We start from the raw sequence: 16150 nt of genomic DNA on the forward strand, positions 1-16150 counted from the left end.
ATCCTCATACTGAACATTTAGTACATCACAACACCCCAAAGTACTGCATCCTCATACTGAACATTTAGTACATTACCCCAAAGTACTGCATCCTCATACTGAACATTTAGTACATTACAACACCCCAAAATACTAAATCCTCATACTGAACATTTAGTACATCACAACACCCCAAAGTACTGCATCCTCATACTGAACATTTAGTACATTACAACACCCCAAAATACTAAATCCTCATACTGAACATTTAGTACATCACAACACCCCAAAGTACTGCATCCTCATACTGAACATTTAGTACATTACCCCAAAGTACTGCATCCTCATACTGAACATTTAGTACATTACAACACCCCAAAATACTAAATCCTCATACTGAACATTTAGTACATCACAACACCCCAAAGTACTGCGTCCTCATACTGAACATTTAGTACATTACCCCAAAGTACTGCATCCTCATACTGAACATTTAGTACACTACAACGCCCCAAAATACTGCATCCTCATACTGAACATTTAGTACATTACCCCAAAGTACTGCATCCTCATACTGAACATTTAGTACATTACAACACCCCAAAATACTGCATCCTCAAACTGAACATTTAGTACATTACCCCAAAGTACTGCATCCTCATACTGAACATTTAGTACATCACAACACCCCAAAGTACTGCATCCTCATACTGAACATTTAGTACATTACCCCAAAGTACTGCATCCTCATACTGAACATGTAGTACATCACAACACCCCAAAGTACTGCATCCTCATACTGAACATTTAGTACATTACAACACCCCAAAATACTGCATCCTCATACTGAACATTTAGTACATCACAACACCCCAAAGTACTGCATCCTCATACTGAACATTTAGTACATCACAACACCCCAAAGTACTGCATCCTCATACTGAACATTTAGTACATTACCCCAAAGTACTGCATCCTCATACTGAACATGTAGTACATCACAACACCCCAAAGTACTGCATCCTCATACTGAACATTTAGTACATTACAACACCCCAAAATACTGCATCCTCATACTGAACATTTAGTACATTACCCCAAAGTACTGCATCCTCATACTGAACATTTAGTACATTACAACACACCAAAGTACTGCATCCTCATACTGAACATTTAGTACATTACCCCAAAGTACTCCATCCTCATACTGAACATTTAGTACATCACAACACCCCAAAGTACTGCATCCTCATACTGAACATTTAGTACATTACCCCAAAGTACTGCATCCTCATACTGAACATTTAGTACATTACAACACCCCAAAATACTAAATCCTCATACTGAACATTTAGTACATCACAACACCCCAAAGTACTGCATCCTCATACTGAACATTTAGTACATTACCCCAAAGTACTGCATCCTCATACTGAACATTTAGTACATTACAACACCCCAAAATACTAAATCCTCATACTGAACATTTAGTACATTACAACACCCCAAAATACTCCATCCTCATACTGAACATTTCGTACATCACAACACCCCAAAGTACTGCATCCTCATACTGAACATTTAGTACATTACCCCAAAGTACTGCGTCCTCATACTGAACATTTAGTACATTACCCCAAAGTACTGCATCCTCATACTGAACATTTAGTACATCACAACACCCCAAAGTACTGCATCCTCATACTGAACATTTAGTACATTACCCCAAAGTACTGCATCCTCATACTGAACATTTAGTACACTACAACGCCCCAAAATACTGCATCCTCATACTGAACATTTAGTACATTACCCCAAAGTACTGCATCCTCATACTGAACATTTAGTACATTACAACACCCCAAAATACTGCATCCTCATACTGAACATTTAGTACATTACAACACCCCAAAGTACTGCATCCTCATACTGAACATTTAGTACATTACCCCAAAGTACTGCATCCTCATACTGAACATTTAGTACATCACAACACCCCAAAGTACTGCATCCTCATACTGAACATTTAGTACATTACAACGCCCCAAAATACTGCATCCTCATACTGAACATTTAGTACATTACAACACCCCAAAATACTGCATCCTCATACTGAACATTTAGTACATTACCCCAAAGTACTGCATCCTCATACTGAACACTGATGCTCAGTTCCACTCAGACCCTCTCCCTCTCCACTCAGACCCTCTCCCTCTCCACTCAGACCCTCTCCCTCTCCTCTCAGACCCTCTCCCTCTCCACTCAGACCCTCTCCCTCTCCACTCAGACCCTCTCCCTCTCCACTCAGACCCTCTCCCTCTCCACTCAGACCCTCTCCCTCTCCACACATCCCAGTAACTCCATTCCCCTCCACCACCTCTGAGTGGTTCTGCCGTGGTTCTAAGGTACTGTTTCTGAGTGGTTCTAAGGTACTGTGTCTGAGTGGTTCTGCCGTGGTTCTAGGGTACTGTGTCTGAGTGGTTCTGCCGTGGTTCTAAGGTACTGTGTCTGAGTGGTTCTGCCGTGGTTCTAGGGTACTGTGTCTGAGTGGTTCTGCTGTGGTTCTAAGGTACTGTGTCTGAGTGGTTCTGCCGTGGTTCTAAGGTACTGTGTCTGTGTGATTGGTACTGTGATTGTCTAAGGTACTGTGGTTGTCTAAGGTACTGTGGTTGTCTAAGGTACTGTGGTTGTCTATGGTACTGTGGTTGTCTAAGGTACTGTGGTTGTCTAAGGTACTGTGGTTGTCTAAGGTACTGTGTCTGTGTGATTGGTACTGGTTGTACTGTGTGTCTGACATGTTCTACCGGGGTTCTAAGGTACTGTGTGTCTGAGTGGTTCTGCCGTGGTTTTTCCAACATGCCATACCATTCTGTAGCACCCCGCAAGCTGTGCTGCAGTATGACACAACTTTTATAGGAAGAACTAGTGTACATGACTCAGGCTGGTTCCCAGAGTATCCCTGTACAATATCTTCACCAGACTCCATCATCATCATCAACCATCTCCCTGTACAATATCTTCACCAGACTCCATCATCATCAACCATCTCCCTGTACAATATCTTCACCAGACTCCATCATCATCAACCATCTCCCTGTACAATATTTTCACCAGACTCCATCATCATCAACCATCTCCCTGTACAATATCTTCACCAGACTCCATCATCATCAACCATCTCCCTGTACAATATCTTCACCAGACTCCATCATCAATAAACCATCTCCCTGTACAATATCTTCACCAGACTCCATCATCATCAACAATCTCCCTGTCCACCTTCCTCTGATCAAGACATGAACTGATCAAGACATGACCTGTCCTCTCCATCTCCCTGTCCACCTTCCTGTGGTTGTGAAGGTGGGGTCTGATGGTGCTTTTTGAAACCTGGTGACCCCAAGGCCTGCAATTCTTTCACAGTGATTCTTGGGGATTTTGTTGCTTCTCTCACCATCCTCCTCCCTATCCTGGGGGGCAAAATTAATTTGCATCTTCTACCGGTGAGGTTTTCAACTGTTCCATATCTTTTGAATTTTCAAAACATTTCCCTGACAGTGCTCAGTGGTATATTCAATAGTTTGTGGATCTGCTTGTAGCCATGACCAGATTTATGAAGGTCTACGACCATCTGTCCCTTTTGAACTGCCAGTTCCTTTCTTCATGGTGTTGGATGACAGAGGGATATTCCATGTGTGTTACCTCATTTTATACCCTAGTGAAACAGGAAGTGATGTAATGGCTCAATATGGTTCTTTAACACTTAGACGCACTTAATTAAATAAGTGGAATTTAATTCCTGGTTTAATTTTGGTAGATGTTATTTACAATAATATTTAAGGGTGCTATTAATTGTGAAACCTTGATTCAATTATCAATCAATTATTTTGGTTGGTTCTGTTGAAACATGATTAAAGTCCAGTATTTCTCACATGTTGGTATTTTGAGTTTATCTCTATATTTATATTGTTTATATATTTTTAAAGTTTTGTTTGTGCATTGCCAGTCAGGGCTGCCAGTCATTTTGGAGCCCACTGTACATTGCCACTCAGTGTCTACGATACAGCACATTATTAGGGTAATTTATAGTATGGTACACCACAATCTGTAATATGTCCTATGTACAGTCCAGCAGATTGACTTGTTCTTCTTCTCAGCTACAGCCTGGAGGGTCTGAGTGAAGTAAGTGATGACGGGAAGTCGGCCCTGGGCGCCATTACCCAGGAGGCCAGGCTGCGTGGAGTGGTCTGTCACCAGGGCAGCAACGAGGAGAGGGTCAGGTCTCTAGAATCTCTGACAGAGGAACACCAATCTGAGCTGGGGGTTCGCACCACGGAGCACGGACAGGTAAGTCATTATGGATCTGCAACACAGTCTCCACCTAACATTCAAATAGTTGTAATGTTGTGGGGCGGCAGGTAGCCTAGTGGTTAGAGGCAGGTAGCCTAGTGGTTAGAGGCAGGTAGCCTAGTGGTTAGAGGCAGGTAGCCTAGTGGTTAGAGGCAGGTAGCCTAGTGGTTAGAGGCAGGTAGCCTAGTGGTTAGAGGCAGGTAGCCTAGTGGTTAGAGGCAGGTAGCCTAGAGGTTAGGTAGCCTAGTGGTTAGAGGCAGGTAGCCTAGTGGTTAGAGGCAGGTAGCCTAGTGGTTAGAGGTTAGGTAGCCTAGTGGTTAGAGGCAAGTAGCCTAGTGGTTAGAGGTTAGGTAGCCTAGTGGTTAGAGGCAGGTAGCCTAGTGGTTAGAGGTTAGGTAGCCTAGTGGTTAGAGGCAGGTAGCCTAGTGGTTAGAGGCAGGTAGCCTAGTGGTTAGAGGTTAGGTAGCCTAGTGGTTAGAGGCAGGTAGCCTAGTGGTTAGACGCAGGTAGCCTAGTGGTTAGAGGCAGGTAGCCTAGTGGTTAGAGGCAGGTAGCCTAGTGGTTAGAGGCAGGTAGCCTAGTGGTTAGAGGCAGGTAGCCTAGTGGTTAGAGGCAGGTAGCCTAGTGGTTAGAGGCAGGTAGCCTAGTGGTTAGAGCAGGTAGCCTAGTGGTTAGAGGCAGGTAGTCTAGTGGTTAGAGGCAGGTAGCCTAGTGGTTAGACGCAGGTAGCCTAGTGGTTAGACGCAGGTAGCCTAGTGGTTAGACGCAGGTAGCCTAGTGGTTAGAGGCAGGTAGCCTAGTGGTTAGAGGCAGGTAGCCTAGTGGTTAGAGGAAGGTAGCCTAGTGGTTAGAGGCAGGTAGCCTAGTGGTTAGAGGCAGGTAGCCTAGTGGTTAGAGGAAGGTAGCCTAGTGGTTAGAGGCAGATAGCCTAGTGGTTAGAGGCAGGTAGCCTAGTGGTTAGAGAAATGGTTGCAAGATCAAATCCCGAGCAGACAAGTTAAAAATCTGTCGTTCTGCCCCTGAACAAGGCAGTTAACCCACTGTTCCTGGGCCATCATTCAAAAAAAAAATTGTACTTAGCTGTCTTGTCTGGTTAAATAAAGGTCAATACATGTATTTAATTATTTCACCTTCATTTAACCAGTTTTGGCAAGTTGAGAACACCTTCATTTAACCAGGTAGGCAAGTTGAGAACACCTTTATTTAACCAGGTAGGCAAGTTGAGAACAAGTTCTAATTTACAACTACGACCTGGCCAAGATAAAGCAAAGCAGTTCGACACAAACAACAACACAGAGTTACACATGGAGTAAAACAAACATACAGTCAATAATACAGTATAAACAAGTCTATATACGATGTGAGCAAATGAGGTGAGAAGGGAGGTAAAGGCAAAAAAAAGGCCATGGTGGCAAAGTAAATACAATATAGCAAGTAAAACACTGGAATGGTAGATTTGCAGTGGAAGAATGTGCAAAGTAGAAATAAAAATAATGGGGTGCAAAGGAGCAAAATAAATAAATAAATAAAATAAAATAAATACAGTAGGGAGAGAGGTAGTTGTTTGGCCTAAATTATAGGTGGGCTATGTACAGGTGCAGTAATCTGTGAGCTGCTCTGACAGCTGGTGCTTAAAGCTAGTGAGGGAGATAAGTGTTTCCAGTTTAAGAGATTTTTGTAGTTCGTTCCAGTCATTGGCAGCAGAGAACTGGAAGGAGAGGCGGCCAAAGAAATAATTGGTTTTTGGGGTGACCAGAGAGATATACCTGCTGGAGCGCGTGCTACAGGTGGGAGATGCTATGCTGACCAGCGAGCTGAGATAAGGGAGGACTTTACCTAGCAGGGTCTAGTAGATGACATGGAGCCAGTGGGTTTGGCGACGAGTATGAAGCGAGGGCCAGCCAACGAGAGCGTACAGGTCGCAATGGTGGGTAGTATATGGGGCTTTGGTAACAAAACGGATGGCACTGTGATAGACTGCATCCAATGTGTTGAGTAGGGTATTGGAGGCTATTTTGTAAATGACATCGCCGAAGTCGAGGATTGGTAGGATGGTCAGTTTGACAAGGGTATGTTTGGCAGCATGAGTGAAGGATGCTTTGTTGCGAAATAGGAAGTCAATTCTAGATTTAACTTTGGATTGGAGATGTTAGATGTGGGTCTGGAAGGAGAGTTTACAGTCTAACCAGACACCTAGGTATTTGTAGTTGTCCACGTATTCTAAGTCAGAGCCGTCCAGAGTAGTGATTTTGGACAGGCGGGCAGGTGCAGGTGGCAATCGGTTGAAGAGCATGCATTTAGTTTTACTTGTATTTAAGAGCAATTGGAGGCCACGGAAGGAGAGTTGTATGGCATTGAAACTTGCCTGGAGGGTTGTTAACACAGTGTCAAAAGAAGGACCAGAAGTATACAGAATGGTGTCGTCTGCGTAGAGTTGGATCAGAGACTCACCAGCAGCAAGAGCGACATCATTGATGTATACAGAGAAGAGAGTCGGTCCAAGAATTGAACCCTGTGGCCCCCCCATAGAGACTGCCAGAGGTCCGGACAACAGACCCTCCGATTTGACACACTGAACTCTATCAGAGAAGTAGTTGGTGAACCAGGCCAGGCAATCATTTGAGAAACAAAGGCTGTCGAGTCTGCCGACGAGGATATGGTGATTGACAGAGTCGAAAGCCTTAAAATGATGATGTGATTGGTTGATTGTTTTTGTTTTTCTACCTCAGAAGTCCAGGAGGTACCGTCCGTTGAGGCACAGCTGTCCTCCCATGACACTCCCCCTGACCAAGTCAGTGTCCACGCTCAGAATCAACCAGAGAGACATGGATAGTCAGTACAGTATACCTCTTAGTCTAACCCTGACCCCTGACCTTGCCCCTGACCCTAACCCTGACCCTAACCCTGACCAAGTCAGTGTCCTTGATCCCCATCCCCATCTGATAGTTTGGTGTCTCCATTCAGTCTCAGTGCTCTATCCCTCTCAATCAGGTGTAGATCCTGTGACATGTAGGGTTCTCTACCAGGTCTAGGTCCTGTGACATGTAGGGTTCTCTACCAGGTCTAGGTCCTGTGATAACGGGGTTTCTATCAGGTCTAGTTCCTGTGACATGTTGGGTTCTCTATCAGGTCTAGGTCCTGTGACATGTAGGGTTCTCTATCAGGTCTAGGTCCTGTAATAACAGGGTTTCTATCAGGTCTAGGTCCTGTGACATGTAGGGTACTCTATCAGGTCTAGTTCCTGTGACATGTAGGGTTCTCTATCAGGTCTAGGTCCTGTGACATGTAGAGTTCTCTATCAGGTCTAGTTCCTGTGACATGTAGGGTTCTCTATCAGGTCTAGTTCCTGTGACATGTAGGGTTCTCTACCAGGTCTAGGTCCTGTGATAACGGGTTCTCTACCAGGTCTAGTTCCTGTGACATGTTGGGTTCTCTATCAGGTCTAGGTCCTGTGATAACGGGTTCTCTATCAGGTCTAGTTCCTGTGACATGTTGGCTTCTCTATCAGGTCTAGGTCCTGTGATAACGGGATCTCTATCAGGTCTAGTTCCTGTGACATGTAGGGTTCTCTATCAGGTCTAGGTCCTGTGATAACGGGTTCTCTATCAGGTCTAGTTCCTGTGACATGTAGGGTTCTCTATCAGGTCTAGGTCCTGTGATAACGGGGTTTCTATCAGGTCTAGTTCCTGTGACATGTAGGGTTCTCTATCAGGTCTAGGTCCTGTGACATGTAGAGTTCTTTATCAGGTCTAGGTCCTGTGACATATAGAGTTCTCTATCAGGTCTAGGTCCTGTGACATGTAGGGTTCTCTATCAGGTCTAGTTCCTGTGACATGTAGGGTTCTCTATCAGGTCTAGGTCCTTTGATAACGGGTTCTCTACCAGGTCTAGTTCCTGTGACATGTAGGGTTCTCTATCAGGTCTAGTTCCTGTGACATGTAGGGTTCTCTATCAGGTCTAGGTCCTGTGACATGTAGAGTTCTCTATCAGGTCTAGGTCCTGTGACATGTAGAGTTCTCTATCAGGTCTAGGTCCTGTGATAACGGGTTCTCTACCAGGTCTAGTTCCTGTGACATGTTGGGTTCTCTATCAGGTCTAGGTCCTGTGATAACGGGTTCTCTATCAGGTCTAGTTCCTGTGACATGTTGGCTTCTCTATCAGGTCTAGGTCCTGTGATAACGGGATCTCTATCAGGTCTAGTTCCTGTGACATGTAGGGTTCTCTATCAGGTCTAGGTCCTGTGATAACGGGTTCTCTATAAGGTCTAGTTCCTGTGACATGTAGGGTTCTCTATCAGGTCTAGGTCCTGTGATAACGGGGTTTCTATCAGGTCTAGTTCCTGTGACATGTTGGGTTCTCTATCAGGTCTAGTTCCTGTGACATGTTGGGTTCTCTATCAGGTCTAGGTCCTGTGACATGTAGGGTTCTCTATCAGGTCTAGGTCCTGTGATAACAGGGTTTCTATCAGGTCTAGGTCCTGTGACATGTAGGGTTCTCTATCAGGTCTAGGTCCTGTGACATGTAGAGTTCTTTATCAGGTCTAGGTCCTGTGACATATAGAGTTCTCTATCAGGTCTAGGTCCTGTGACATGTAGGGTTCTCTATCAGGTCTAGTTCCTGTGACATGTAGGGTTCTCTACCAGGTCTAGGTCCTGTGATAACGGGTTCTCTACCAGGTCTAGTTCCTGTGACATGTTGGGTTCTCTATCAGGTCTAGGTCCTGTGATAACGGGATCTCTATCAGGTCTAGTTCCTGTGACATGTGGTGTTCTCTATCAGGTCTAGTTCCTGTGACATGTAGGGTTCTCTATCAGGTCTAGTTCCTGTGACATGTAGGGTTCTCTATCAGGTCTAGGTCCTGTGATAACGGGGTTTCTATCAGGTTTAGTTCCTGTGACATGTTGGGTTCTCTATCAGGTCTAGTTCCTGTGACATGTAGGGTTCTCTATCAGGTCTGGTTCCTGTGACATGTAGGGTTCTCTATCAGGTCTAGTTCCTGTGACATGTAGGGTTCTCTATCAGGTCTAGTTCCTGTGACATGTAGGGTTCTCTATCAGGTCTAGGTCCTGTGACATGTAGGGTTCTCTATCAGGTGTAGGTCCTGTGACATGTACGGTTCTCTATCAGGTGTAGTCCCTGTGACATGTAGGGTTCTCTCTCAGGTCTAGTTCCTGTGACATGTAGGGTTCTCTATCAGGTCTAGTTCCTGTGACATGTAGGGTTCTCTATCAGATCTAGTTCCTGTGACATGTAGGGTTCTCTATCAGGTCTAGGTCCTGTGACATGTAGGGTTCTCTATCAGGTGTGCCTGTAGGTAATGTCAGTAGTATGTCCATGTGTTTAACAGGTGCCCTGAGCCTTCATTCCTCCTGAAATGTCAGTGTTGTTGTAGTGTGTGAGTTTGATGCATGTTCTGATTTCGTCCTACCCTCCTCCGTATCCCTCCTTCAGCCACTGGACGGACCAGACACAGGAGGAGAATCTCCTTCACTTTCAACCTCTCTCCCATTCTCCCCAAATCTAAATCTATCCTTTCTCTGGCCTTGTCATCTAGTGATGATGAGGACTCTTTTTGTAAGTACCCTTCGATATATAGGGCGCTTATAGTAAGTACATTAGGATAGAGGACTCTTCGAGTTAGTACACTGAGGTAGTTAGCCCCAGTTGACTGCACCAGTACCCTCTTAGTATTGTAGCTACAGGATCAGTGTTAATCAACAGATGTCACCTAGAACTCTGGGATTGCGGTTGATGTAGTTGCTAACCAGCTGTGGGTCCTTCAGTGAGCTAGACAGCTGAAGTGTAAAAGCCTGTTGTTGACCCATCCTCTTAGCAGGTCAGAGCTAGCATCCTAGGAATCAACCCGTGGATACTGTAGGCAATAATAAATAATATAGCATGGCTTTCCTCTGGTAGAAACTATGTTGTTACTATAGCTGTTGATATACTCTCCTTCACCAGCTCTCCGTCTATATTTCGGTGTGAAAGCTCATTGACTGAGCTATATACAGTATTTAAGACCAACATTTTCTCTCCTCCAACCCGCTGCATTAAAATAGATCATCTGCTTTTATCCCTGATTGGGAGAAGACTTGGGGCTGTATGATTATAAGAAGACCTGGGGCTGTGTGATTATGAGAAGACTTGGGGCTGTGTGATTATGAGAAGACTTGGGGCTGTGTGATTATGAGAAGACTTGGGGCTGTGTGATTAGGAGAAGACTTGGGGCTGTGTGATTATGAGAAGACTTGGGCTGTGTGATTAGGAGAAGACTTGGGGCTGTGTGATTAGGAGAAGACTTGGGGCTGTGTGATTAGGAGAAGACTTGGGGCTGTGTGATTAGGAGAAGACTTGGGGCTGTGTGATTAGGAGAAGACTTGGGGCTGTGTGATTATGAGAAGACTTGGGCTGTGTGATTAGGAGAAGACTTGGGGCTGTGTGATTAGGAGAAGACTTGGGGCTGTGTGATTAGGAGAAGACTTGGGGCTGTGTGATTAGGAGAAGACTTGGGGCTGTATGATTATAAGAAGACCTGGGGCTGTGTGATTATGAGAAGACTTGGGCTGTGTGATTAGGAGAAGACTTGGGGCTGTGTGATTATGAGAAGACTTGGGGCTGTGTGATTAGGAGAAGACTTGGGGCTGTGTGATTATGAGAAGACTTGGGCTGTGTGATTAGGAGAAGACTTGGGGCTGTGTGATTATGAGAAGACTTGGGGCTGTGTGATTAGGAGAAGACTTGGGGCTGTGTGATTAGGAGAAGACTTGGGGCTGTGTGATTAGGAGAAGACTTGGGGCTGTGTGATTATGAGAAAACTTGGGGCTGTGTGATTATGAGAAGACTTGGGCTGTGTGATTAGGAGAAGACTTGGGGCTGTGTGATTATGAGAAGACTTGGGGCTGTGTGATTATGAGAAGACTTGGGGCTGTGTGATTATGAGAAGACTTGGGCTGTGTGATTAGGAGAAGACTTGGGGCTGTGTGATTATGAGAAGACTTGGGGCTGTGTGATTAGGAGAAGACTTGGGGCTGTGTGATTAGGAGAAGACTTGGGGCTGTGTGATTAGGAGAAGACTTGGGGCTGTGTGATTATGAGAAGACTTGGGGCTGTGTGATTAGGAGAAGACTTGGGGCTGTGTGATTATGAGAAGACTTGGGGCTGTGTGATTAGGAGAAGACTTGGGGCTGTGTGATTAGGAGAAGACTTGGGGCTGTGTGATTATGAGAAGACTTGGGGCTGTGTGATTAGGAGAAGACTTGGGGCTGTGTGATTATGAGAAGACTTGGGGCTGTGTGATTAGGAGAAGACTTGGGGCTGTGTGATTATGAGAAGACTTGGGGCTGTGTGATTATGAGAAGACTTGGGGCTGTGTGATTAGGAGAAGACTTGGGGCTGTATGATTATAAGAAGACCTGGGGCTGTGTGGTTATGAGAAGACTTGGGGCTGTGTGATTATGAGAAGACTTGGGGCTGTGTGATTAGGAGAAGACTTGGGGCTGTGTGATTATGAGAAGACTTGGGGCTGTGTGATTAGGAGAAGACTTGGGGCTGTGTGATTATGAGAAGACTTGGGGCCGTGTGATTATGAGAAGACTTGGGTCTGTGTGATTAGGAGAAGACTTGGGGCTGTGTGATTATGAGAAGACTTGGGGCTGTGTGATTAGGAGAAGACTTGGGGCTGTGTGATTAGGAGAAGACTTGGGGCTGTGTGATTATGAGAAGACTTGGGGCTGTGTGATTAGGAGAAGACTTGGGGCTGTGTGATTAGGAGAAGACTTGGGGCTGTGTGATTAGGAGAAGACTTGGGGCTGTATGATTATGAGAAGACTTGAGGCTGTGTGATTAGGAGAAGACTTGGGGCTGTGTGATTAGGAGAAGACTTGGGGTCGAGTGCTGATTCAGGAAAATTGTAGCCTTTCAGATCATAATGAATTAGATTACATGGACAGGTGGGGACCTGAACCTAGACCAACACTCTTACCCTGAGACCTGATCCTAGACCTGATCCTAGATCACCACTCCTACCCTGAAACCTGATCCTAGATCAGCACTCCTACCATGAGACCTGATCCTAGACCAACACTCCTACCCTGAGACCTGAACCTAGACCTGATCCTAGATCACCACTCCTACCCTGAAACCTGATCCTAGATCAGCACTCCTACCCTGAGACCTGATCCTAGACCAACACTCCTACCCTGAGACCTGAACCTAGACCTGATCCTAGATCACCACTTCTACCCTGAAACCTGATCCTAGATCAGCACTCCTACCCTGAGACCTGATCCTAGATCAGCACTCCTACCCTGAGACCTGATCCTAGATCAGCACTCCTACCCTGAGTTGCTTGATAGGTTGATCTAACTGACCCCTGGGGGTTATAGCTGGTCCTTTCCATCTCCTCTTCCTCTTCAGGTACCAGGTCATTCTCCAGCACTTCTGGCTCTCTGGCTTACAGGTGAGGAAGGACTACTGCATTACTCATTACAGAGTTACAGCACATGTGGTGTGTAGTGTGTTGTGTGTGTGGCATGTCGCATGCTTATATTACTATACTGGTGGTACCTGGAAATCCCCACAAGGACAGTAAAACAAGGACGTCCCCATGAGGACGAATTCTATTTTGGGCTTAGGGGTTAGGTTTAGGGTTAGGTGTTAGGTTTAGGGTTGGGGTTAGGGTTAAGGTTAGGTGTTAGGGGTTAGGTTTAGGGTTGGGGTTAGGAGTTAGGGTTAGGTGTTAGGGGTTAGGTTTAGGGTTGGGGTTAGGAGTTAGGGTTAGGGGTTAGGTTTAGTTGTTAGGGGTTAGGTTTAGGGTTGGGGTTAGGTTTAGGGTTAGGTTTAGGGTTAGGTGTTAGGGGTTAGGTTTAGGGTTAGATGTTAGGGGTTAGGTTTAGGGTTAGATGTTAGGGGTTAGGTTTAGGGTTAGATGTTAGGGGTTAGGTTTAGGGTTTGGGTTAGGAGTTAGGTTTAGGGTTAGGTGTTAGGGGTTAGGTTTAGAGTTGGGGTCAGGTTTTAGGATTAGGGGCTAGGTTTAGGGTTGGGGTTAGGGGTTAGGATTAGAGTTGGGGTCAGGTTTAGGATCAGGGGTTATGGGTCAGGTTTTATGATTAGGGGCTAGGTTTAGGGTTGGGGTTAGAAGTTAGGGAAAAAATAATAGAAATCAATTTTAGCTCCCCACAAGGACAGTAATACCAGATGTGTGTGTATGTCTGTGTGTATGTATGTGTATATACAGTTGAAGTCGGAAGTTTACATACACTTAGGTTGGAGTCATTAAAACTCATTTTTCAACCACTTAACAAACTATTAGGACATCTTAGGACATCTACTTTGTGCACGACAACCATTCTTTACAGACAGATTATTTCACTTATAATTCACTGTATAACATTTCCAGTGGGTCAGAAGTTTAAATATACTGAGTTGACTGTACCTTTAAACAGCATGGAAAAATCCAGAAAATTATGTCAAGTTTTAGAAGCTTCTGATAGGCTAATTGACATAATTTGAGTCAATTGGAGGTGTACCTGTGGATGTATTTCAAGGCCTACCTTCAAACTAAGTGCCTCTTTGCTTCATGGGAAAATCAAAAGATATCAGCCAAGACCTCAGAAAAAACTTTGTAGACCTCCACAAGTCTGGTTCATCCTTGGGAGCAATTTCCAAACGCCTGAAGGTACCACATTAATCTGTACAAACAATAGTACGCAAGTATAAACACCATGGGACCACGCAGCCGTCATACCGCTCAGGAAGGAGACGCGTTCTGTCTCCTAGAGATGAACATACTTTGGTGCGAAAAGTGCAAATCAATCCCAGAACAACAGCAAAGGACCTTGTGAAGATGCTGGAGGAAACCGGTACAAGTATCTATATCCACAGTAAAACGTGTCCTATATTGACATAACCTGAAAGGCCGCTCAGCAAGGAAGAAGCCACTGCTCCAAATCCGCCATAAAAAAGCCAGACTACGCAACTGCACATGGAGAAATGTCCTCTGTTCTGATGAAACAAAAATAGAACTGTTTGGCCATAATGAACATCGTCATGTTTGGAGGAAAGAGGGGGATGCTTGCAAGCTGAAGAACACCATCCCAACCGTGAAGCACGGGGGTGGCAGCATCATGTTGCGGGGGTGCTTTACTGCAGGAGGGACTGGTGCACTTCACAAAATAATTTTCTATCCTCATGATGCCACCTATGTGGACACATTGAATCAACATCTCAAGACATCAATCAGGAAGTTAAAGCTTGGTCGCAAATGGGTCTTCCAAATGGACAATGACCCCAAGCATACTTCCATAGTTGTGGCAAAATGGCTTACTAAGGACAACAAAGTCAAGGTATTGGAGTGGCCATCACAAAGCCCTGACCTCAAGCCTATAGAACATTTGTGGGCAGAACTGAAAAACCGTGTGCGAGCAATTAGGCCTACAAACCTGACTCAGTTACACCAGCTCTGTCAGGAGGAATGGGCCAAAATTCACCCAACTTATTGTGGGAAGCTTGTGGAAGGCTACCCGAAACGTTTGACCCAAGTTAAACAATTTAAAGGCAATGCTACCAAATACTAACTGAGTGTATGTAAACTTCTGACCCACTGGGAATGTGATGAAAGAAATAAAAGCTGAAATAAATAATTCTCTCTACTACTATTCTGACATTTCACATTCTTAAAATAAAGTGGTAATCCTAACTAACCTAAGACAGGGAATTTTACTAGGATTAAATGTCAGGAATTGTGAAAAACTGAGTTTAAATGTATTTGGCTAAGGTGTATGGAAACTTCCCACTTCAACTGTATATATAGGTATATATATATTAGTGGGTGTGTCCCTTCTCTGTGTGTGCATGTGCATTCATGCGGACGTGTGTGTGTATGCATGTGTGTGTGTTTGTGTGTATGAACCTCTCTGTCCCCTGTGTGTCAGTATATCTGAGGAGGACATAGAGGGTCCCCTGAGGACTGACTTTGATGGGAAGAGTGGAACCAAGGTTAGCCGAACCTTCAGCTACCTCAAGAACAAGATATACAAGAAGACCAGGGTGAGTACTACTACACTACTGCATTATTACTAAACTACTACTACATTACTATTACACTAACAATACATTGCTACTGCATTACTACTACATTACTACTACACTAACAATACATGACTACTACGTTACTACTACACTAATAATACACTACTACTACATTACTACACTACTACTGCATTACTACTACACTACTGCATTATTGCTAAACTACTACAGCATTACTATTACACCAACAATACATTACTACTACATCACTACTACACTAACAATACATTACTACTACGTTACTACTACACTAATAATACACTACTACTACATTACTACACTACTACTGCATTACTACTACACTTCTGCATTATTGCTAAACTACTACAGCATTACTATTACACCAACAATACATTACTACTACATCACTACTACACTAACAATACATTACTACTACATTACTGCTACATTACTACTAAACTACTACAACATTACTACTACACTACTGCATTATTACTAACCTACTACAACATTACTACTACACTAATAATACATTGCTACTGCATTACCACTAAACTACATTACTACTACACTAAAATACATTACACTACATTACTACTACACTACTACTAAACCACATATTACTACTACTAAACTACCACTACTACTACATTACTACTACTACAACAACACTACCACTACATTACTACTACTATAACTACTACTAGTGCATTACTACTACTACACCACTACTACCACATTACCACTAAACCACTAATGCATTACTACTACACTA

The 16150-nt window shown here is 44.3% G+C and overlaps 1 protein-coding gene across 3 annotated transcripts in view; it reads left to right on the top strand.

Moving 5' to 3' along the window:
* LOC139384687 (A-kinase anchor protein 13-like) overlaps positions 1–16150 on the top strand; it is a 112784-nt gene that overhangs the window by 27730 nt on the left and 68904 nt on the right. For all 3 annotated transcript variants that reach the window (XM_071129512.1, XM_071129513.1, XM_071129514.1), the window contains exons 4-7: positions 4134–4323; positions 7056–7158; positions 12742–12784; positions 15258–15372. In XM_071129512.1, coding sequence (XP_070985613.1) covers positions 4134–4323; positions 7056–7158; positions 12742–12784; positions 15258–15372 — 451 coding nt within the window. The remainder of the gene's footprint in view (positions 1–4133; positions 4324–7055; positions 7159–12741; positions 12785–15257; positions 15373–16150) is intronic.

This window comes from Oncorhynchus clarkii, chromosome 26, assembly GCF_045791955.1.
Source record: "Oncorhynchus clarkii lewisi isolate Uvic-CL-2024 chromosome 26, UVic_Ocla_1.0, whole genome shotgun sequence".
Lineage (NCBI taxonomy): Eukaryota > Metazoa > Chordata > Actinopteri > Salmoniformes > Salmonidae > Oncorhynchus > Oncorhynchus clarkii.